This window comes from Mobula birostris, chromosome 21 (assembly GCF_030028105.1).
Source record: "Mobula birostris isolate sMobBir1 chromosome 21, sMobBir1.hap1, whole genome shotgun sequence".
NCBI lineage: Eukaryota > Metazoa > Chordata > Chondrichthyes > Myliobatiformes > Myliobatidae > Mobula > Mobula birostris.
In genome coordinates, this window is record NC_092390.1 from 18,661,806 (window position 1) to 18,685,567 (window position 23,762).

Genomic DNA, 23,762 nt, shown 5'->3' on the forward strand with positions numbered 1-23,762 from the left:
GTACAACACCATCCCCTTCTGGACCATACCATACCCACCAAATCCCAGATCCCACACCCACCCTTCACACATCATGGCAGCATCCCATATCCCCATATCCTCTACACTGTACACCCACTCATCCCCATCACACCTCAACGACCCACATCCCTTCAGCACTCCCTTTCTCAACTCAGACAATGCCCACCCTTACCTCACCATCCGCACAGTCCCTTCATTCTTACTTTTCCTGGGTAAGATGGACGGTACACATTATAGCCATTGTGGTGGGGGGAGGAAGTGTTTAGACTGGGGCAGGTGGAGAGTTGTTCAGGCTGCAGTCACCCGGGTGAGTGAGCAACGTTCCACTGCACCGTTGGGGGGGGTCTTGTCAGGTGCCATGGGATGTCCTCTGCAACCTAAACAGTGGGGTATGAGAGAGTGGCTGCTGTTGGTCTCCCTGGCGGGAGACGGGCAGGGCCTGGCATTTATAAGGAACACTGGTGGCTGAATGGGGACCAGTCTTTGGGACTGGTTTGTAATCTGTACAGTGAAGGGAACATTAAACTAACTTTTGGCAACAGCCACACTCTTGTCCTGAGAAAAGGACGGGCCTTTGCCTGAGGAACTACAGCAGGGATGTTCTGGAACTGATCAATCTCCAACAACCACAAGGTGCAACTGCAGAAGTTACCATGGAGATAAGTACAACAAACCAACTCCACTAGTCCTACTGTTCCCCTACTACGTCCTCAGAAAGAAACCACCAACTTACCTCTTTAACAACGTAGGTCTCCAAATTTTCTAAAGTCTTCTCTTTCAATGATCCCTAAATAAAACAGGAGAATCGGAACGTGGCTTTGGAATGCACTTGTGTTAACTCTGTGAGACCCAGTCTCAGTTAATTGTCACTGTCCCCTGTGCTAACTCTGTATGAGATTCAGTCTCAGACAGCAGCTGATTTCACCTCTTCGCCTGTAAAGACTGACTCGCTCTGAAATACCAGAACTGGTCTCTGTATCAATTACACGGCCACTCGGTCACATCTCTGTGGATAATAAACCAGTGAGAGGCTTTTACAGTGCATTTCAGACTAATACAAATATGTGTATCTGTCTGTCTGTGTGTGTGCAATTGTCTGGTGTGTTCATAAGAGCGAGAGTGTGGATATTGAATTAATGCAACACAGGAGTAGTGCACACACTCGTCAGATGACCTGCAGATTCCTTGTGCCGAGCCAAACATCACTGATAAACAAATTAAATTCCTTTTTTCCAATGTTTTTTACTTGTCTCAACACCTGACCCAATCAGATGGAAGTGCAGAGTTTTTAAGTCAATCACAGTGAGTGACCACTGAACACCATCGGAAACAGTTACCTTGTAATGAACCCAGTCAACAGCATCCCGCACATCCTGGAACATACTCTTGAAGGACATGAAGAGATCCCCATCCTTAAATCCTGTCTCACAGCTGTGTGAAAAAGGGAAAAGATCACGCTAATGTCTAAACAGTCCAAGGGAAGCCAAACAGCTGATTCAGAGCTTATGGTTTCCAGTGGGCTTCATCAGGGACCGGCAGGGTAGAAGAGGGGCAAATCAGCACCATGTATGGGGTCAGTGCCGAGCAATCTCTTCCCAAACCAGGTAAAACCCCAGATCACCAGTCTCATCCACAGTCCACACTTCTTCACAAAGAAATACCCTTCACATCAGTCTCAGTGATCTATTCCCCGTGTATATCAGCCTGCATGGGGCAAGGCCTGGAGATTTTACAGATATTCCACATTCTCTGTCTCCATGGAGAACTGTGCACTCTGGCCCAAGTAACCCACCGCTTACCTTGTGTATCGGGAGCAATTGGTGAAAAAATCAACCAGGCAAGCAAACAGGTAGGTCTCTGCAAAAGGGAAGGATAACAAATGCCCAGTGAGAAGTCATCTCTGGATCTGACACGCCGAGCAACCACAGACGCACCAACAAAACGGCACTATGCAATGGAAGTGGGCAAATAATGCAGCGAGAGGGCCGGCTCTGGGTGATCATGTGCCAAGGTTTTCACAGACTCTTTCCAAAGGAATGGGGGCACTGAGAGAGCAGCTCAGATACAGGCCAGCAGCAGGACCCGTTCTAATGCATGGTAATGGAGTGTACCTACAGGGCAGAGTGTGGGCTACAAGGAGGGATAAGAACATAAGACATAAGGGGCAGAATTAGATTATTCAGTCCATCATTTATTATCCCTCTCAATCCCGTTCTCCTGCCTTCTCCCCATAACGTATGATGCCCTTACAAGAACCTATCAAACTCCACCTTAAATACATCCAATGACTCAGCTGCCACAGCCATCTATGGTGAAGAATTCGAGAGATTGACTACCATTGTAGCTAAGAAATTCTTCCTCATCTCTGTTCTAGAGGTGTCCTTCTATTCTGAGGCTGTGCCTTCTGGTCCTAGGCTCTAACACTATAGGAAACATCCTCTCCATATCCACTCTATCTAGGCCTTTCAATATTCGAAAAGTTTCAATGAGATTGTGCTCTCATTCTTCTGGACTCAAGTGAGTACAGGCCCAGAGTCATCAAATGCTCCTCACACCTTAACTCTCTCATTCCCAGGATTATTCTCATGAACCTCCTCTGCACCCTCCACAATCTTAGATAAGGGTCCCAAAATTGCTCATAATTATCCAGAATTACCAGCTGCAGATTGTTTACCTACCCAAAGGAAGTGTGTAAACATTACCTGAAGACAGAACAATAGGCAGTTTGTAAAACATTGAACTTTGCCAATGTAGTTACACAAAGTTGGATGGATCTCAGGATTGTCCTGTGTACGGTAACATCAATAGATCGAAGTCCATTGTACATAAAACTGGAGAACAGTTACACATTTGAAAGATCATAATCTATAATTTCACTCCTCCACCGCTGGCTTCAAAGGCAACCACAGCCCACTATGGGCATCGATTCTGTCTGGTGTATATATTACTCCCTCAGTTCTAGATTTCCCCAATCTCATACACCACAACCAAACAGCTCACCAGGAGATCTCCCCAATCTCACACACCACAACCAAACAGCTCACCAGAGAATCATTCCAATCTCACACCAAAACCAAACAGCTCACCAGGGAATCTCCCCAATCTCACACCAAAACCAAACAGCTCACCAGGGAATCTCCCCAATCTCACACACCAAAACCAAACAGCTCACCAGATCTCCCCAATCTCACACCAAAACCAAACAGCTCACCAGGGAATCACCCCAATCTCACACCAAAACCAAACAGCTCACCAGGGAATCACCCCAATCTCACACCAAAACCAAACAGCTCACCAGGGAATCTCCCCAATCTCACACCAAAACCAAACAGCTCACCAGGGAATCTCCCCAATCTCACACCAAAACCAAACAGCTCACCAGGGAATCACCCCAATCTCACACCAAAACCAAACAGCTCACCAGGGAATCTCCCCAATCTCACACACCACAACCAAACAGCTCACCAGGGAATCACACCAATATCACACACCACAACCAAACAGCTCACCAGATCTCCCCAGTCTCACAGACCAAAACCAAACAGCTCACCAGGGAATCACCCCAATCTCACACCACAACCGAACAGCTCACCAGGAGATCACCCCAATCACACAGACCAAAACCAAACAGCTTACCAGGGAGATTGAAGAGAGTGTTGAGGATGTAGAATCGCTCTGTGTCATCCCGCTGAATAAATTTGTTTGGGTATTGTTCTCTTATATCTGGTCTGCATGGAGAGAAACGTACTGTAACACTGGTCTCATTGCATTTTCTTGCAAAATTCATGCATAATTTATGCTTAATTTATGAATGCTGTTTTCAGATACTCTGTGCCTGTCAAGCTGCTGGTTTTCATTGCACTTGTGTACGCACATTCTTCTGCACTTCACAACAAACTTGACTTTGATCCTTCCCACAACTGCCTCTATCACGACCACCCCCTGCTCTCCCAGCCCCAGTTGTAACCACCCCCCCAAGCCCAACTGCTGCCCACACAGCAGGTCCCTGGGGTCTAGGACAGAACTGAATTGGGTTACTGACAGAGTGTCTGCTGCAGCCATTTCCAAACCTGTGCTGTTCTTGCCACGCCCACCTCAGAGCTACGTACGAGGGATGAAGGAATCCCACCACCACCTATGTGTCAAGACCAGTGCTAATTGAGGAATGTTCATAAATGTCTGGACTTCATCAGACCACCGCCCTTGTCCTGCTCCCTCCTCAGCTCACAAGTTGACAGGCCCAGAACATGAGCACCAGCAACACCCCCCCGCCACACGCTTCCTCACTGGGTCCTGTGGGCTGACCGCCTTTGACAGGAGTCCCCTACAGAGAACTTTCACCTGGGAATGTAGAAAACTACCAGGCACAATGGAGGGCAGATCGGGAACACACGAGGCCCGTTCACTAGGTATTAAAACCTGATAGCTGTGATACAAACGGATTCTACTGTAGCTACTTAACCTGTGGAGCAGCAACTCAAGGAAACCCAGCAACGACATTTCACTGACCCTCTCATGAAGTTGAAGCCATGGGCACAAACCAGGATGTTCCCGTAGGCATCGACCTTCAGCAAGTTCCCATGTAACGTGTCAAAAATCAGGCCTCTACTCAAAAACAGAAAAATATTTTTCAAATCTTCCACAGAAACGCAACCAGAAAAGCACTCGCATCAATAAGTGACAGGGAAATGAACCTACCTCTTGTATACTTCCCTCACACAACACAAGCTAGGCACTGTGTGCACATCTGCGCACATGATCGTACAGGAGAGGCTGCGGAGGAACTTCACCAGGACGCTGGCTGGGATGGGTGTCTGAGCTATGAGGAGAGATCGGAGAGGCTGGATCTGTTCTCTCAGGATAGGTTCTGTGAGGAACATTTCCCCATCACAGAGACATCCAAAATGCGAGGACATAGGTTGGGGGGGCTCTGGAGGAAACTTTCTTTTCCCTCCCCAGAGGCGGCTGGAAACCAGGACACCCTGCTTGACAGTGCAATGGAGGCAGAGACTCTCACAGCATTTAAGCACCTATAGACCAAGTGCTAGTAATCAGGACGAGTACAGATGGATATGATGGTCAGCATGCATGTGGTGGGCCCATGGACCTCTATCTGTGCTGTGTGACACCACGAGCCTATGAGATTGGCAAGAGCACCTGTAGGGGTACAGGAACGATGCACTGTGCATCTTGATAGTGCCTGTCACATCCATTTCAGGACATCCTAAAGCACCAGTGGATATTCTGTTGTAAGGAAGATGTAGCCAGCTAATTTGCACATGGTCTATGCCCACAAAGAGCAGTGCAGGGTTGTCCAGAACAGCTACATTTCTCAGAAAATTAAATTAAGAAAAAAACGCAGGAACATCAAGGACCAATTCAATCCCATACAGTACAACAAAATGGAACTAAGCCAGGTGCCTGAGTCTTAAGGAATATTGTGACCGTCTCCCGTAAATCATAACTCTCCTAGCTGGAGGTCAGGCACAGGATTAGGAGCAATGAGTTCAGTTTACTAAATCCAGTAAAAATACCCAGGAAAACTACAGTCTTCGATTAAACCAACCCAACATTGCTTAGGGACAGGAAACCAGGAAGGCATACCAAGTCAGGGGATAGAGAACAGGTCATTGAAAGAAACCGTCAAGAGAGAATGAAACTGGGGCACACAAGAGGATGACAGCCTCTGTGGTCCGATGTGGGGCAGGAGAGAGTTAGGCCAAGACACCACTGTCAACCCCCGCACAGGTACTAACTGCCTTGGATGTACAACTGATGGACAACGGGTGCACAAACTCTGCATTAAATAGCAAAAATGGTCACCAACCCTAGGCTATCAAATATAACCCACAGCCTCACTGATATTTCGATACCTAGGTAACACTGAGCTGCACTGAACCCCATTGCTCGATTAAGTATTTTCATTAAAAAGCCTCCCTCTGCAAGCTGGTAATTACCCATCTCTCACCTCACATCCTCTTCAACTCGTGCTCCTACCTGGTTGGGAATGCAGGGTCATAGACAAAGCTGCCTAGTTCCTGAGGATACCCAATGGAGATCAGGCGTTCAACAGTCAGGTCAAAGCCCAGAGACTCGTATTCAGGAGACTTGTACACTGTGGCAAAACAAGAAGAGGAAAGATTAAAGCATATCCAACAACATCCTGTGATCTTCAGGCATAGAGATCCCGCAAAGTGGTATCAAACATTGGAGGGTGCAATGTGTAAAGTCTGGTAGAAATTGTACAACATAAAATACACCAACCAAGTAGCTGTATTAAATTTGTTACTGCTACTGTGAAACCATGCAAGAACCAAGAAGGTTGGCATGGAGCAATGCAAGCCTCTCAAAGTTGGTCACCAAATGTAAAATGGCAGATGGAATTTAATGCCGGTGAGTGTGAGGTATTGCACATTGGCAGGACAGACCAGGGTAAGACTCACATAGTGAATGGCAGGGTTCTGAGTTGCACAGTAGAACAGAGGGATCTGGGAACACAGATCCATAATCACGAGAGATTCTGGAAATCCAGAGCAACACACATATTTTGGAGAAACTGAGCAGGTCAGGCAATATCAATAAAAATGAATAAACAGTCAATATTTTGGGCCAAGACCTTCCATCAAGTTGGAGGCTACCTGGATGGAATATGAGGTATTGCCCCTCCACCCTAAGAGTGGACTCGTCATGACTGGCATGTCAGAATGGGAATGTGGATAAGAATTTAAATGGTTGGCCACTGGGAAATTCAGTTTTTGGCGGATGGAGCAGAGGTATTCATCAAAGCGGTCCCCCAATTTACACTGGGCCTCACCAATGTACAGGCAGCATCAGGAGCAATGGATACAATAGGTGACCCCAACAGATTAGCAGGTGAAGCATTGTCTCACTTGGAAGAACTGTTTGGGACCCTAAATGGAGGTGAGGGAGGAGGTAACTAGACAGGTGTAGCATTTCTCTCACTTGCAGGAATATATGCCAGGAGGGAAATTAGTGCAGCAGGATGAATAGACAAGGGAATCATGGAGGGGGCAATCGCTGGGGAAAGCAGAGAGTTGGGTTGGAGGGGGGGAGGTAAGGATGTGTTTGGTAGTAGATGATGTGATGGATGAGGAGGCTCATTGGGTGGTGGGTGAGGACAAGAGGAATTCTATTCCTGTTAAGGTGGCAGGAAGACGGAGTGATCGTGGATGTCAGAAAATGGAGGCGACGTAGCTGTGGGCAGCATCAGTGATGGAGGAAGGGGAAACCCCATTCTTTGAAGGTGGCTATCTCTGATGTCCCGGAAAGGAAAGCCTCAACCTGGAACAGATGCGGCAGAAATGAAGGAACTAAGGGAAAAAAAATAGCATTTTTAAAATTTATATAACAGGATACAGGGTGGGAAGAGGTACAGTCAAAATAGCCTTGGGAATTGGTATGTTTAGAAAAGATGTTGGTGGACAGTTTGCCTCCAGAGAGACAGAGAGAAACAGACTAAGTGAATTTAAGGGCAGGGTGGAAGCTGGAGGAAAAGTTGATGGAACTGACGAGCTCAGCAGCACCAATGTAGCACAGAAAAATCCAGAAGCATTACCAGGGAAGGCACAATTCCTTGAAAGTGGAGTCACAAATAAATATGGTCATAAAGAAAACTTTGGGCACATTTGGCCTTCAGTTGGAGCCTGGAGCCTGTCCTGGGTTTGAAGGTCCATGCGTGTGCTTGCATGGGAGGAGAAACAAGGCGTTACTTCTGCTGTCGTTGTGTCTATGTTGTTCTGCCGAGCATTGTGAACATGCTATGTCAGCATCAGAATACGTGGCGACACTTGTGGGCACATCCTCCAGTGTGTTGACTGTTAACGCAACCACATTTCACTGTACGTTTCAGTGTACAAGTGATAGACTTGAATCTTGAATAAATCAGGGCACTGAGTACAGGAGATAGGATGTTATGTTGAAGTCATACAAGACATTAGTGAGGCCTAATTTGGAGTACCGTGTGCAGTTTTGGCCACCTGTCCAGAGGAAAAATATCAATAACCTTGAAAGAGTGCAGAGAAAATTTACTAGGACTTGAGGAAGTGACCTGGAAGGGAAAAATGAATAGGTTAGAACTTTATTCCCTGGAGCGTTGGCAAATGAAGGAAGATTTGATAAAGGTATACAAAATTATGAGGGACATAGATAGGGTGAATCATGACAGTATTTTAGCCCTTGGGTGGGTGAGACTAGAACTAGAGGTCATAGGTTTAGAGAAAGGTGATGTTCAAGTATCCTAAAGCAGGAAATCAGGAGGGCAGAAGAAGGGGACATGACTTATTCCTGGCACATAAGATGAAGGAGACTCCTAAAAGGTTCCATAAATGTATTCCGAGGGGGGCAGGGAGAGAGAAGGCTCCCTTAACGACCAACATCAATCAAACCAAGTTGAACTATAATTCAAACCACAGATGGAAACCTCTGAACAAGACAGCATTCCTAGTAATTCGCAATTACACGACAATTGGTGTTAAGCCACAGGAAATAGGAGAGGTTTAAGTAAAAACCTCAATTCTGCAATTGTGATGGAGAAGGACCTAGTGAGTTCGGTGATATCCTGGAACAAATTAGTGTTATGAAGAGAGAGGTGTTGGAGGTCCTGAAACCCGTTTAAGTGGAGAAGTTCCTCACGACTGACCAGCTGTATCCTAGATGTAATGAGCGGTAAGGGAGAAGATTACAAGGACCGTAGTGAAGATGAGGTTATATTGTGGCCCTGTCGAAGAAGTGCAGTAGAGATGCAGACAGGTAAGCCTTACATCAGTGGCAGTTATTGGTACTGGTTTATTTTTATCATGTGCACCATAATACAGTGAAAATGGTATTTAGACAGATCATTATATCAAGGTAGTGCTCAAAAGGAAGGATTCTGAGAAACAGTTTATTTGCATTTGGAAAGGCAAGAACCAATTAGGGATTGTCAGTATAGCTTGCATGTGAGCAAAATGGCCCAATGGTGCTGCAATCAGAGTCCTGATGAAGGGTCTTGGTCCGAAACGTCGACTGATAATGGATGCTGCCTGAATTGCTTCGTTCCTCAAGCATTTTGTGTGCGTTACTCTGGATTTCCAGCATCTGCAGAATCTCTTGTTTTTATAGATTTATGAGAGGCATAGATTGGGTAGGCAGCTTGTGTATGTTCTCATAGTGGGATGATCTAAAATTAGGTAGCATAGGTTTAAGGTGAGAGGGAGGAGGTTGAAAGGGGATCTGATGAGTAAATTTTTCCACACAAGAGTAGTTGGCATTTGGAATGAGCTCTCAGAGGAGGTGGGGGAGGCAGGAACAGTAACAACATTGAAGAGAGATCTGAACAGGTATCTGAATGAGCAGGGCTCATCGAGATGCGGAATAATTGAGGCAAGTGAGATTAGTAAAGTTAGGCACGATGGTCAGCATAAACATGGTGGGCCAAGGGGCCTGATTCTATGCTGTACAGGCCCATGACTCTATGACATGGTGGTACAAACGCTCATTCTCATCCTGTACAAACTCAATGACATTAAATAATGCAACAGGCTGATCAGCAAAACAATTCAAAGCTTTTCACAGAAAGGACAGCAGGCTCAGGAATTTACAAACCCCAGAAACCGAGCCCTGGAGAAATCATGCAAACCCCAGCACCCACTGTGCAGGCAAATGTGCAAATCCTGGCTCTAGGAAAGCATGGAAACCCCAGCACACTCAGCAGTAAGGAAGGCGTTGAAACCAGGACCCAGGGGAAGCATGTAAATTCCTGTACATTTGGCACCAAGAGAAATGTGCAAATCCTAGCACATGGTGCAGGGCAAACGTGCAAATATATGCACAACTGGTATTGGGAGTGAGGGTAGATTATGCAAATATGAGCATTCTTGGTGCCAGGCAAGAGGTGGGACGTGCAAATGCCAAGGTCTGGTCCATACCAATACTGCCCATTGATGCCAACACCAGCTTGAACCGTACATTGTTGGTGTGAATGTTAGGGTACACAGGCAGCAGACCACCTTTGGAATGGTCAGCATGCAGAGCTTGTTAAGCTCTCTGCTCTCCCATGAACAGCTGCTTCATTCTTTATGCAGAGTCACATTTTCAGAAACTGATAATCCATTCTGGTCACAACACCAAAGCACCAAGTTTTGTCTCAGATTTAGAATCAAAGCAGCAAGCAGTGGGCGATATACTCTCGCAGAACATGGAATGTTCCCGGGTTTGAAAGCCTGGTGTAACTCGTCTGTTTATCAACCAGCGATAGCTGGTTGTGAATAGAGTGCCAACAGCTAAAGGTGTGGCACATTATGCCACTACATAATGGCAGCAGAAGGTGCCATATCAATAAAATTTGGACGAGGAGCCTCTGAAAGCTCCACAACTTCCCTGCAAATTCCCTAATCCCTGCCTCAAAAACATGCACAATTTTCATTAGCTTTCGTCCCAGATGTATTTTGACTGGACCATTCACCCTCTGATGCTTCAGAGATCCCCTGTCCACATGTGAACTTGGATAGGAACAGCCAACAGGCTTCACACCATAACCCAGGCTTCTGATCACACAACAGCCACAGGCAGCAGTGACAGCCACATGGAGCTAATCCGGCCTTCCCAATGAACATGCACATCTACAGCTCAGCATTCAAAGGACCAGGACAAGGGGGACCACGACAAGGAAGGCCAGACATGAACAGTCAGACACATCAGGCAGCACACAAACACATTGACCAGAAAGGATGGCGTTAGTGGGTGGTTTCTGTAAGCTGTTCCCTGCTGATCTACTCATTACATCTATAATAATTGTTCTACTCTTTTACATCTAAATTCTGTCCTTATTCTGCACTGTTATTGTTTTCTCCTGCTCTACCTCAATGCACTGTTGTACATATTTGAGCTGTATGAACGGTATGAAAGATGGGCTTTACACTGTATCTCGGTACAGGTGACAATAATAAACCAATTCCAGTTCTGTGGCTGCCAGCAGCTTTATGCACACCTCTTCAATCACCCACCTTGCCCAACCTTCTCCAGGAAGGAGCTGTACTGCTGCTGGATAAGCACAACAAACACCACCAGCTCAATCTACATTTAGAAAAGGAGGGACTGATCAGAAGTCGCCAGCAGAGCTTTCTTGGTGGATCTTTTATCCAGAGTGGTGAATCTGTCGAATTTGTTAACACTGTGGAGGACAAGCTATTAGGTACATTTAAGGCAGAGGTTGATAGATTCTTGATTAGTCAGGGTTTGAAAGGATACAGGGAGAAGGCAGGAAATGGGGCCGAAAGGGAATGTGGATCGGCCATGATGAAATGGTGGAGCAGAATCGATGTGCCAAACTGCCTAGTGTTGTTCTTATATCTTATGGTCTTATGCTATCTGAAGAAGGAACAAAATATATTGACGAAGTCAATGCAGTCTACATGGACTTCTGTAAAGCCTTTCTAAAGGCAAACATGGGAGACAGGTCTAAAAGGTTATATACAACATAGAACAGTGCAGACCCTTCACCCACAATATTGGGGAAACTTCTGAACCTACTTTAAAGTTCAAAGTAAATTTATTACCAACATATGCATATGTCACTATATCCTACCCTGAGATTCATCTTCTTGTAGGCATTCAATAGAACGAAGACCAATAAAATTAATGAAAAACTACATAGAAAGACGGATGAACATCCAATGTGCAAAAAGAAACAAATTGTGCAAAAAACAATAATAATAATAATAATAATAATAAATTAAATAAATAATGCTGAGATCATGAGTTGTAGAGTCCTTGAAAGGGAGTCCATAAGTTGTGGAATCAGTTCAGAGTTGAGGTGGAGTGAAGCTATCCGCACTGGTTTAAGAGCCCGATGGTTGAAAGGTAATACCTGCTCCCGAACCTGGTGGGTGATGCAGGACCTCAGGCCCCTCTCCTCCTCCTCGATGGCAGCAGAGAGATGAGAGCACAGCCTGGATGGTGGGGGTCCTTGATGATGGATGCTGCTTTCTTGTGGCAGCGCTCCTTGTAGATGTGGTCAATGGTGGGGAGGGCTTTTCCCGGGTGATGAACTCTACTGCATCCACCCCTTTTGAAGGCTTTTCCATTCTTGGACATTTGTTGTTTCCATACCAGACTGCAACAGGCTATCCGCCACTGTGCATGTATAGAAATTTGTCAAAGTTCTAGATGACATGCCAAATCTGCACAAACTTTTAAGAAAATAGAAGCACGGCTGTGCCTTCTTTGTAATTACTTCATCGTTCCAGGACAGGTCCTCTTAAAGTTCCTGGCCCACTCCACCTCCAATCCCCTGATGAGGACTGATTCATGGACCTCTGGTTTCCTCCTTTAGTCAATAATTAGCTTCTTGGTCTTGCTGACGTTGGGTGAGTGGTTGTGGTTATGACACCGCTCAGCTGGGTTTTCTATCGTCTTTCAGTAAGCTGATTTGTCAAACACCTTTGATTCGGCTAACAAAGATGTCATCAGCAAACTTAAATTTGGCATTGGAGCTGTACTTAGCCTCAGTCATGGATACAAAGCGAGCTAAATTGGGAATAAGCACACAGCCTTGTGGTGTACCTGCGCTGACGGCAATTGTGGAGGGAAAGTTGTTGCCAGTGCACAGCTGGAGTACTGTGTATAGCTCTGATTGTCACACGATAAAAAAGATGCGATTGCACTCGGGAGGGAACCAGGATAATGACAGGAATGGAGTGTTTCAGTTCTGAGCAAGGACTGGGCATGCTGGGTTGGTTTTCCTTGAAGCTGAGGTGGCTACGGGTAGACTGACAGAAGTATACAAAAGTATGAGGAGCATAGAGGATGAATTGTGAGAAAGTTCTTCCCATGAAGGAGATGGGGAAAAGCAGAGGAGTAGGTTTAAGGTGAGGAGTAACAGGTTTCAGAAGATCTGGAACAAACTGCCCGAGAAGGCAGTGGAGGCAGGTACTCTCACATTATAGTAGTATCTGAATGAGCAGTTGAATGGCTAAGACACAGAAGGTTATGGGCAAAGTCATGGTAAGTGAGATTAATGTAGACAGGTACTTGATGATCTGCAGAGACACGATAGGACAAGGGGCCTAGTTCTGTGCTGCATGACTCTAATCTGTCAGTCTTTCGAGATTCTAGCTTTATAATTGTCATCAAAGAGGCTCAATGAATAAACAACCAAGCAGCCCAAGAGCTCCAAACCTCCCCAGTGCCCAACACCCAACAGTTCTTCAAAAGTATCACGAAACAGTGCAACCACTTTCCCCAAAGCCCCTGCCTGAATCAGGAGAGGGCAGGGGCCGGCAGTTCCCTCCAGCCCCTGCTCTCCTGCAAACCTCTGCCCCTCACTGATGAGCGGGATGCTCAGGAGCCGAGGACTGGGAGGTTAAAAAGCAGCTGTTTGTAGAGACAGCAAATACACACAGCTGCCCAACGCAGACAGAGGATGCAAAGCCATAGAACGGTTTCCAGTGAACTTCCCTGTGCAGAGTGTGCACTGCCTGTGATCTTTGGCTGCAGGACAGGACAGGACGCCCTTCAGCACTAAAACTGCATACATCTCAGTTACCACCCACCCCCCTCTCTTGGGGTGCCTACTTGCTCAAACTGCACCAACATGTCCTGCATTAGCTTACAAACCCGCACTTCCATACAGGTAGTTAATTTTGCTTTTTCTCCCCCCTAATCCATCCGTGTCTCGATTCTGGAACTTGTGCCAACACCTCCCAAGAAAAGTTTAACTGATGTTATGAGGATTGTGAACACTCAACCAACTGCCCAGAACACCCCCTTACCCACCCCTTCCCGAGAATAACTTGCCCCATACCTTCAGTCCTTCTGTAGGGGAGTCAATCGGAAACTTTTTCTACACTGCCCCAAAAGATTCCATGTCATGTCACCACCCATCTTTACAGGTTTAATGACCTCCTCTCACCTTCCACCCTTCTCTCTGGTTTAACCTCCTCCTCTCACAACCTTCCCCAGTAAGAGGTTCCTCCACTGCCGTGCCCGCAGTAAGAAACAGCCAGGCCCCAGCAGCTTGCTGGCTTACCTCTATATCCCCTTGCAATTCTGATGTCACATTAGTGACATTCCAAATTATAAAATACTTACCCACCCTTCCCTGTAGTGACATGTTGTGCTGAAGGAGAAACAGCTACAATGATAACTGCAACTGTATTCAGCAAATAACTGAGAGTCAGCTCATTACACAAGTTCCAGAGTATAGAAGCCCTTGTGTCTAATGGCAGCTGGAAGATTAACTGAAGTATGAACATATTCTCAGTTTAACACAGGTGAAAACAGCACTGGGTGCAGAAACACAAATGCATGGTTCATTCCCTCATGCACCACAACCCAGGACACGGTGACATTCAACAACATAACAAAAGCTGTCAGAGCATCCACGCAGGCTTTGAACACTCTTCTAACCAGCAACACAGCCATGCCACCCACTCACTTGTTCCTCTGGATATGAGGGGTTTAAACTTCTGCTAATTTTGTACCTGGTAGATATGAAACTGCAAATCCACACACCATTACCCAACACTCAGCACATGCCTCAGTTTGAAGGGTTGTGCACATTTTTTTACCCGTACTTTCAGCTCCATCACGTAAAGTCCTGATGTGAGGACATTAAAGGGCAGCCACCTGCTGCAGGCAGCTTCCTCAACAGAGGGCGGGCCAGAGAAGGAAAGCTGTCCCAGGTGGAAAGGAAAATTCACTGACTGGGACCACACTGTGGCGGCACGGTAAATGCCATTAAATATCTACCACACTCCCTCCTGAGCGGTTCCTGATGCCAGAAAGCGTAGCTCCTACAAGACGGAGAATTCTCACCAATTTCACAGCAGGCTTCCCTGGAATGGAAGGCCATCAAGCAGGAATGTGTAGCTTTTATAACTGACAGAAAATGCATCACTTGGTCTGCGTCACTGATTATTTCCTAACTGTGCAGCTGAGAATGGCCAACCTTGATCCCTCTGAGCCGGGCAGAGCCAACACTCCACCCTGCCCAGAGGCAGGGCCGGGTTTACCTTCTGCTGCAGAATCCATTGTTTATCTCCTGTTTCCCATAAGAATCGCTCTTGTTTCGCCCAGTTACGCAGTTCCCCTCCATCTTACCTCCTCCAGCTGGGAGGGGGACGAGAGGCCGCAAACTCCTCCTCGAGAGCGACAGCAACTCTCCTTTCTCAGCCAACAGGAAGTACGCTAGCTGTGGGGTGAAACAGATAAAGTGTTGGTCCCCTTCCACGAAGCCACAATCATAGTGGTGTGAAGCCAGCATCTATTTCACTTGTACTCTGGTTTCAGGATTGTCGCTGAGGCTCAACATTCTGGTCAGCCGGTGAGTCAGTCCTCAATGCATGGTGCTCCTTTACGCCAGTGGCCTCCCTCACCTACCGCCCAGACTTTCACTACCTAGTTTCACAAGCTCACTTCATGTAGCATCAGTCACTCCACAACGCCATCGCTGCTACTCCCAGTCCACTCCAAATCCCAGAGCATGGCACCAGTAATCCTGTCACAACGGTGCCACTGCTTCCCAAAGTCCCACAATGAAGAACAACACCTCTGCCACAGCAACCTCCCCATCTCATGGCATTATATATCAACCTATCTTATGAATTCAAATAAGTCCATAAGATCAAGATCTAGGAGCAGAATTAGGCCATTCAGCCCATCGAGTCCGCTCTGCCATTACATCATGGCTAACTTATTAACCCTCTCAACCTCATTCTCATGCCTTCTCCCTGTAATCTTTGACACCCTAATTAATCAAGAACCCATCAACCCTTGCTTTAAATATACCCAATGACTTGGCCCTCACCGCTGTCTGTGGCAATGAATTCCACAGATTCACCATTCTCTGGCTAAAGAAATTCCTCCTCACTCTGTTCTAAAGGGACGTCCTGTCCTGAGGCTGTGCCTTCTGGTCCTAGGACCCTCCCAACACTATTGGAAACATCCTTTCCACATCCACTATAACTATATCTTTCAATATTTCATAGATCTCAATGAGTTCCCCCTCATTCTTCTAAATTTTCACATCCCTTTGCCAAAAGATGATAAAAATTTCTTCACCCGACAAAAATTCAGTGACAAACCAGTCCAGAAACTAAACGCTAAAACTCAGGCACACACAATCACTTTCTAGCTTCAGCCCACCTTCTAAATGCTGTCCACGTTTGAGTCTTCTCCTCTTGTAATCAAAGCTTCCTTATCGTACTTGCTGCCTGGGAACTATTTCGCATTCCCTCCCACCATCTGTATACAGAAACCAGGAGCTCAAACACTGTCTCCCGTTTTAACTTAACAGCTTCTTCAAACCAGGCGAAAATACATTGTCTTCAACTGCAATGCTCAATCCAGCTGACATGACACCCTTTCACCCTCATCCTCACTGGAGCTCTGACAGCCTGTCATTTAGATATTTCACAGAAGAATGGCTCTGTGGTAGAGTAAAACCACTGCCAATGTCTGAGACGACTGGTCAGTCTGAGTGCAGGTTGATCACTGCACTGCCCAGCTGCTCCCTCCTTCCACCTCCACAGATCGCGCTTCACAGTGGGCCAGGGACCAGAGACATGGCAGTGACCCAGTTCCATTCTAACTTTCTATATGAATAATAGACTACTATTCATTCTTTTCTGCTTCCCCGGCAGGCTGACGTTTACTGCCCTGTCACTTTCTTCAGCCTTGCACTACTCTCTTTAGTGGAAAGCAGGCCACAGAACTTCCTGTCCAAGTGCTGAAGGTAGCAGCACAGGTAGATTTGGAGAAGGAAGCATACGGGATGCTGGCCTTCGACACACAAGGCAACCAGTGTACAAGAACAAAGATTATGTTACACAGCAGGAGTACTGTGTACAGCTGAGGTCACCACGCCATAAAATGGACATGACTGCTCTGGGGAGGGTGCAGAGGATTCAACAGGAGTCTTTTAGTTAGGTTTGTTTTTCCTCAGAGTGGCAGAGGTTGAGCTGAGACCTGATCGAGCTTTTCAGAATTACAGTAGGAGAGAGATAGATAGAGAAAATTCACTCTATAGCAAAGGTGTCTAAAACCGGAGAGTACAGGTTGAGGGTAAGGAGTGAGAGGATTAGAGGGAATCTAAGGAAGAATTTGTTCCAACTAAAGGGTGGGTGGAATTAGAAGTATTGCCTGAAGACCTGGAAGTTAAGAATATTGAACAAATTACCAACAAGCTCATAAAATGCTAATGCACAGAAGCCTACACAGCATACAACACCATAAGATACAAGAGCAGCATTAGGCCAAATGCAGGGAAATGAGATTAATATTGATGTTGCTTGATGGTTAGCATGGGGACGGTGGGCTGAAGGGCCTGTTTCTGTGCTCTATCACTCAATTGGATAAACAGGGATGATGCGTGTTTAGGAATAATGACTGAGTGAGGAACACTAGTCAGGTCACTGTAAGAGACCCCTGCCTTTCCTGCAGCAGTGAGACCAAGTTCTAATATCGTGAGATGGGAGTTGAGTGGAAAAGGAGTTCAGGTAGCACGTACTCAGATCACACTCTGTTCACTCAGCTGAGCACAGTCTGTCCTCAACAACACCCAGAGTGGAGGAGAAAGCACTTCTACACGATCAATATCAAGGAGTACAGAGGAAGAATGGAAATGGGATATTGTTTGCCAAAGCTCAGCCTTGCTCACACACTAAGAACAGCCTGTTAGGGAAGATTCTGAGGGAAACACTAAAAAAAGTCCTAAACTTTGTTAAAGAGAAAAGGAGGTGGCAAGGACATATGTACTACTGGAGGGCCAAGGGGGAAGGAGGAGGTGAGAAGGCAAGGAGCAAGAGCAGCAGAGAATCAGGGGTGTGGAAGCAGAAATAGCTGACTTTATTTGGATGGAAACTCACTGAAAAAACTTGGGAAGGACAGTCAGGGTAGTTCACCATCCTCCAGTCAATCAGTGGTAGGCTGGGACTCGGAATAACCAGCCTCACTTTGTTCTCCCATTCACCACTGCTCCCAGTAACATTTCTCCTATAAACCAAGCTTCAGTCCTGCTCTAACTGGGTACAGTTTTGGCAGTCCACACTGCCTATTCACCCACTATTCTCCACTCCAGAATATTAAACTGCCCTGCACACAACACCCTAATGCCTTCGTTACCTACCCAGTTATAAGAGAGGGGGAATGATTGGACAAAGAAGGCAACAGAGGAATGTTAAAGTGTGACAAAGAAAGGACAGGCTCCATGCTTTACTACAAGAGTATTGAAACAGGCTCTTCAGCCCACTGATTCTGTACCAACCATTAACATTAATCACCTTCCTTACTCTTGCCACATGTTGATAATCTCTCCCAGATTCTATCAGACTGTTTAGCTACCAACCTGCCTGTCTTTGGGATGGGGAAGAAAGCCAGAACACTGGGAAAACTCACAGAGCCATAGGGAAGAAGAGTGGACAGCAGGGTCAGGACTGAACGCAGGTGTCTGGTGTTGTGAGGCAGCGGCTCTACCTACTGTGCCACTGAGTCTTTCCTGTCCACATGAGCCTCTACACTGCCCCCACCATTACACCCATATATTTCTTTCCTGCTCACACTCTCCTGCAGTCTCCCTCTGCAGCTTCAAACCCTCCCTGTGGAAATTTCACATTCTCACCCCCACTCAGACGTTTCTGCTGAACTCCCCAGTGGACGCATTAGAGATTACTTTTACTTATAACCCTTGTGCAATGTTACAGATTTCTGAGAGCCCATATTGTCTTATTATTTCTAGAGAAAATAACCCAGTTTGAATTATTTCCCAATGGGAATGTTCGTGATATTATAACAACACTGAAGAACCAGGCAGAGACCCAGAGGAATAGATAGAGTGGATAGCCAGCGCCTCTTCCCCAGGGCATCACTGCTCAATACAAGAGGATATAGCTTTAAGGTAAGAGGTGGGAAGTTCAAGGGGGATATTAGAGGAAGGTTTTTTACTCAGAGAGTGGTTGGTGCGTGGAATGCACTGCCTGAGTCAGTGGTGCAGGCAGATACACTAGTGAAATTTAAGAGACTACTAGACAGGTATATGGAGAAATTTAGGCTGGGGAGTTATATGGGAGGCAGGGTTTAAGGGTCGGCACAACATTGTGGGCCGAAGGGCCTGTACTGTGCTGTTCTGTTCTATGTTCTATCCAGAGACAAGTTTAAATTGCACCATGGGTACTGGAGAACTCCAGTTAACCAAGAACCTGGAACAGAACAGAACACGAGCAGAATTCAGCAGGTCAAGCAGGATCTGTGGAGAAAAGGAAAAGCTGGAAGTACAGATGAACCTTTACGCCATCCCGGAAGGCACTTGGATGGCGGGGAGAGTGGAGAGGAAGGACAGCATTTATTCCTCCTTTGTTTGCAGGGGAAAGTGCCCATGGACAGGAAGAGGTGGTGTGGAGGTATGAGTGGACCAGAGAGAGCAGTCCCTGTGGAAAGCAGAAAGGCAGGGAGAGAGATGATGTGAATAGCAGTAGAGTCCCATAAGCTGCTGGAAATGGTGGAGGACGCAATGGGTGCAGAGCCTGATGGGGTAAAAATGTGAAAATGTGGGCTCTTCTTTGGTTCCCGTTGAAGAGACATTCTATCAGTTTAATAATGTCCCTTCCAGAAGGAAACCTGACACCCTTCTCTAAGTTGATGTGATTCGAGATCAACAAAGAATTAGGACTACAGATTATGGGGCCAGCCACTGAAAAAAATCAGGTGCATAGAAATCTTTTCTCTCAGAGGGTAGTGAATCTCCAAAATTCTCTACCAGAGGGTGATGGAGATAGATAAGCATTTGAAAGAAGGATCAAGGAGCTGAACACCAAGGGGATTTGAGGCCTGTGTTGTACAGCCATGATCATTCCGATGGTGGGGCAGGCTTGAGGGGCCAAGTGGCCTACTCCTGCTCCTAGGTGCTTTGTTTTAGACCCACAGCAAAGCTCGACTCCTTCAACAGCGCATCAAGCTAAACAGAAATACAGCTGGACTACCCAGCAGCCATCCAGGCATGAGTATTTGATTTAAAGTACTCCTCACAAACTTCTGTCCCAATTTGAACAGCCATACCAAAGGTGAATCAAGAAACAACCTTACAAGCCATTCTCACAGAATCAATCACAGAACCACACCTTACAGGCAATATATCAGATTCGGGGACAAAGATATAATGCATACACCCTAGAACAATTTTTAACCTTAATCCCACCTGTATCCAAGTTGTCCTAATACACTGATTACAAAGGCATTTATTTAACAATATAGAAAATATATGCCATGACAATAGAAAACAGGACATCTAATCTAGCTACTAATTATACAATCCACTTCCAATCATCAATACAGTGACAGAAGTCGCTATCAAATTATTCACCAGGATATATCAGTGCCAGACTTTAAAATCACAAGAAGGACAGCTCTTGACATTAAAGCTCTCTCGTCTACTCTCTCTATACCTATAACGTGTCTAAGCATAGCTCCAGTGCCACCTATGACACCACTGGCAATGGCAGAATCACAGGTGGTGAAAAGGAGGTGTACAGGGGTGAGACGGGCTGGGTAGGTTACTGTAGTACAGGTGGTTGAGTGGCGTCCAAAGAACAACTATGCTTTAATGTTGGCAAGACCAAGAAACCGACTGTGAACATTACGGAAGGGAAATGAGGCAAATATTCTCCAGCCCTCACTGAAAAGTCTGCTGTGGAAGGGGTGAGCCAACACCCAAGGACCTACCCTGCGGCACCACGTGAAGAAAGCATGCCAGTATTTCTGTTGTCTCAGAAATTTAAGACACTGACAAACTTCTACAGATACAGTGGAAGATATTCTGAGTGGTTGCATCACAGGCTGTAATGTGTGGGAAAGCATTACAGTGCATAAAAAACAGCCAGTTCCATCATGGGTACAGCTCTCCCCATTTAGGAAGGCAGCATCCATCATCAAGAATCCCTACCGTCAGGTCTTGCCAACTTCTCAGACAGAAGGTAGAGGAGCCCGAAGACCCACAACTCAAGATTCAACAACTTTTCCTTCACTACTTTCAGGTTCTTGAACTGACCTGAAAATCCCTACATTACCTCAGGCTATTTAAAAAAATTTTTCTCTCATACTCGTGTTATATATTTTGCTGTGTATTTTTGTGCACGTACTAGTGTAAAGTTATGTTCATTTAAGTTTATCCTAACTTGTGCTGATCATTTTTGTAATGTACTATGTTGTAAAAAGCTGGTTTGAATGTCATTTCTACCCTGCATATGGACATCTATGACCACAATAAACACAAACTTGTTGGACTGAAGTTACAATGGTTGGAGTCACAGCCCACACACTGGAAGGTGACTATAGTAGTTAATGCAGGGGAACCATCGCAACCCCATCAGGACATACTCAGGGCAGTGTCAATTCTATATTCAGGTAATAAAGCCACACATGACAACATTAAAGTGCAGATTAATACTGGTACATAACGTCACAGACAAACACAACAATCGCCTTCAAGAAATGGTCTAATAAACTACTAGTTGACAACCAATGGCATATGGCATCATCGAACTCCCCACCATTGTCACTGTTGATCATAAGCGTAATGGATGAAACTATAATAGTACCATGGATACAAAAGAGAGCCAGAGGCTGGATACCCTGCACCAGATAACTCAGTCCTGATACCTTAAGTTTTCAACCATCTACAAAACACGAATCAAAATAAAAATAAAGAAGTCTCCACATGCTTGGGTTGGTGCAACACTAACAATACCCAGGACACAGCAGCCCACATGAACACATGCCACTCACCACCGTTACTATTGCCACCCTGACAATACAGGTTCTACAGCTAAAGGACAATGGCATAGGTACATGATAATCAAGTCACATAATATTCCAACGTGGAAATATTTGTCTTTCCGTCAGTCTCCAGGAACATGCTACCTAACACAAATGTGGAAATAGGTTTTCTACACCAACAGCAGCAGTTTCCAGCACTTTCTTTAAGAGCAATGAGTGAAAGACTATTAATGGCCTTGCCAACACAGCCAACATTCTGTAAATATCTAAAGGTCAGATTACTATAGGCAAGGTCCTGGAAAACAAGGTCCAGTTCCCATATCACTGGGAGTGCTCTCGATAAAGGTTGACATTGGCAAAGGAATTTACTATCACCTTCAGTGGAAAGGAGGAGGATGACAGGTGTACAAGATGATTAAAAGCATAAATCGAGTGGACAGTCTCTGTTAGCACAAAATGGCTGATACTGAAGGGCATAATTAAGATGACTGCAAGAAAATATAACGGGATGTCAGAGGTAGATTTTGTTTTAAAAAACAGTGTGGTTAGTATGTGGAACGCGGTGCCAGTGGTGATGATAGAGGCAGGTACATTAGGGACATTTAAGAAGCTCTTCGACAGAAAAACGGAGGCATAGGTCGGTAGGAGGGGTTAGATTTATCTTAAGAGTTGTTTAAAGGGTCGGCAAAACATCGTGGGCCAAAGGGCCTGTACTGTGTTGCATTGTTATATAGCATACCCCAGCACAGTCTTTGGTCAATTGAGGAAAAGGTATTAAAAGTTCAAAGTTAATTTATTATCAAAGCATCTACATGTCACCATTAAAACTGTGATTCTTTTTTGCAGACATTCACAGTAAATACAAGTAACACCATAGAATCAATGAAAAACCACCGATAAACCAAAAATGACAAATAACCAATATACAAAAAGACTGCAAATGGTACAAATACCACAAAAATAACAATAATAAATAGACAGGTAAATAAATGATACTGAGAACACATGCAGAGTCCTTGAAGGTGAGACAATAGGTTGTGGAATCAGTTCAGTGTTGAGGTGAGTGAAGTTGTCCATGCCAGTCAGGAGCACAATGGCTGAAGAGTTATATCTGTTCAGACTTGGTGGTGTGGGACCTTAAACTCCTAATGAGAAGAAAACATGGCCTGGATGGTGGAGGTCCTTGATGATGGATGCTGCTTTCCTGTGTCAGCACTTCATGTAAATGTGTCAATGGTGGGGAAGGCTTTTCCCGTGACCGATTGTGCTCTACTGTTCTATGTAGAACTCCAGCACCATCTTACTGAACTGGAAGAGTGTTCATTCTCAAGGGCAAGGAATTTCCAGGGGAAAGAATATTCTTTTACATCTACAACTATTTATTTAGTTAAGATTATGACCTCAAACATGGCACAAAACTCCCACCCCAGTGTGCTTAAGAGGCTTTGAGCCACCCAAGACACATGAAAGTCATCTCTGCAAACTCTTCCAATTTCATTGGAAGAATAAGCAAGCCTCTCCTAGGCCAAATGATTTGTGCAGACAGCAGAAAACATTCACGGATGCTCATAAAGCCTCTGTGAAGGAACACAGCATCCATACTGATGCCTGGGAATTGCTGGTCCAAGCCCACTCAAAGTGGAGAAGGAGCTTTGGGATCATATTTAGAGTCAAGGCCCTGGTTCAGTAGCACACTAAAATGTCGTGTAAGCAGCTAAAAGAGCAGACCACTTCAGACATTACCCCCACCCCTCCACCAGTTACTACCTGCCTCATCTATGGAGGAATCTGCAATTCCCACATTGCCCTCATCAACCACTTTGGAACTCACAAAATTACAGTGGTGTTCATCCTCAACAGCAAGGGACTCCCAAGAGGAGGAATGCTCTTCTACGCCTACAACTATTTTATGTTCTGTACAACAGAAACCAGAACGTACAGTACATAATGCTCTGAGATGTGGCCTAGCCAGAATT

The 23,762-nt window shown here is 45.6% G+C and overlaps 1 protein-coding gene across 4 annotated transcripts in view; it reads right to left on the reverse strand.

Annotated features, from left to right (window-relative positions):
• The window catches only part of nt5c2a (5'-nucleotidase, cytosolic IIa), a 67,818-nt gene that overhangs the window by 20,118 nt on the left and 23,938 nt on the right, over nucleotides 1-23,762 (reverse strand). For 2 of the 4 annotated variants that reach the window (XM_072239084.1, XM_072239081.1), the window contains exons 5-10: nucleotides 6,019-6,136; nucleotides 4,531-4,629; nucleotides 3,658-3,749; nucleotides 1,821-1,878; nucleotides 1,359-1,452; nucleotides 755-808 (exon numbers count right to left, since the gene is read on the reverse strand). In XM_072239084.1, coding sequence (XP_072095185.1) covers nucleotides 755-808; nucleotides 1,359-1,452; nucleotides 1,821-1,878; nucleotides 3,658-3,749; nucleotides 4,531-4,629; nucleotides 6,019-6,136 — 515 coding nt within the window. Of the gene's footprint in view, nucleotides 1-754; nucleotides 809-1,358; nucleotides 1,453-1,820; nucleotides 1,879-3,657; nucleotides 3,750-4,530; nucleotides 4,630-4,719; nucleotides 4,841-6,018; nucleotides 6,137-23,762 lie in introns of those variants that run through there. The other 2 variants (XM_072239083.1, XM_072239082.1) reach the window with 2 other exon arrangements.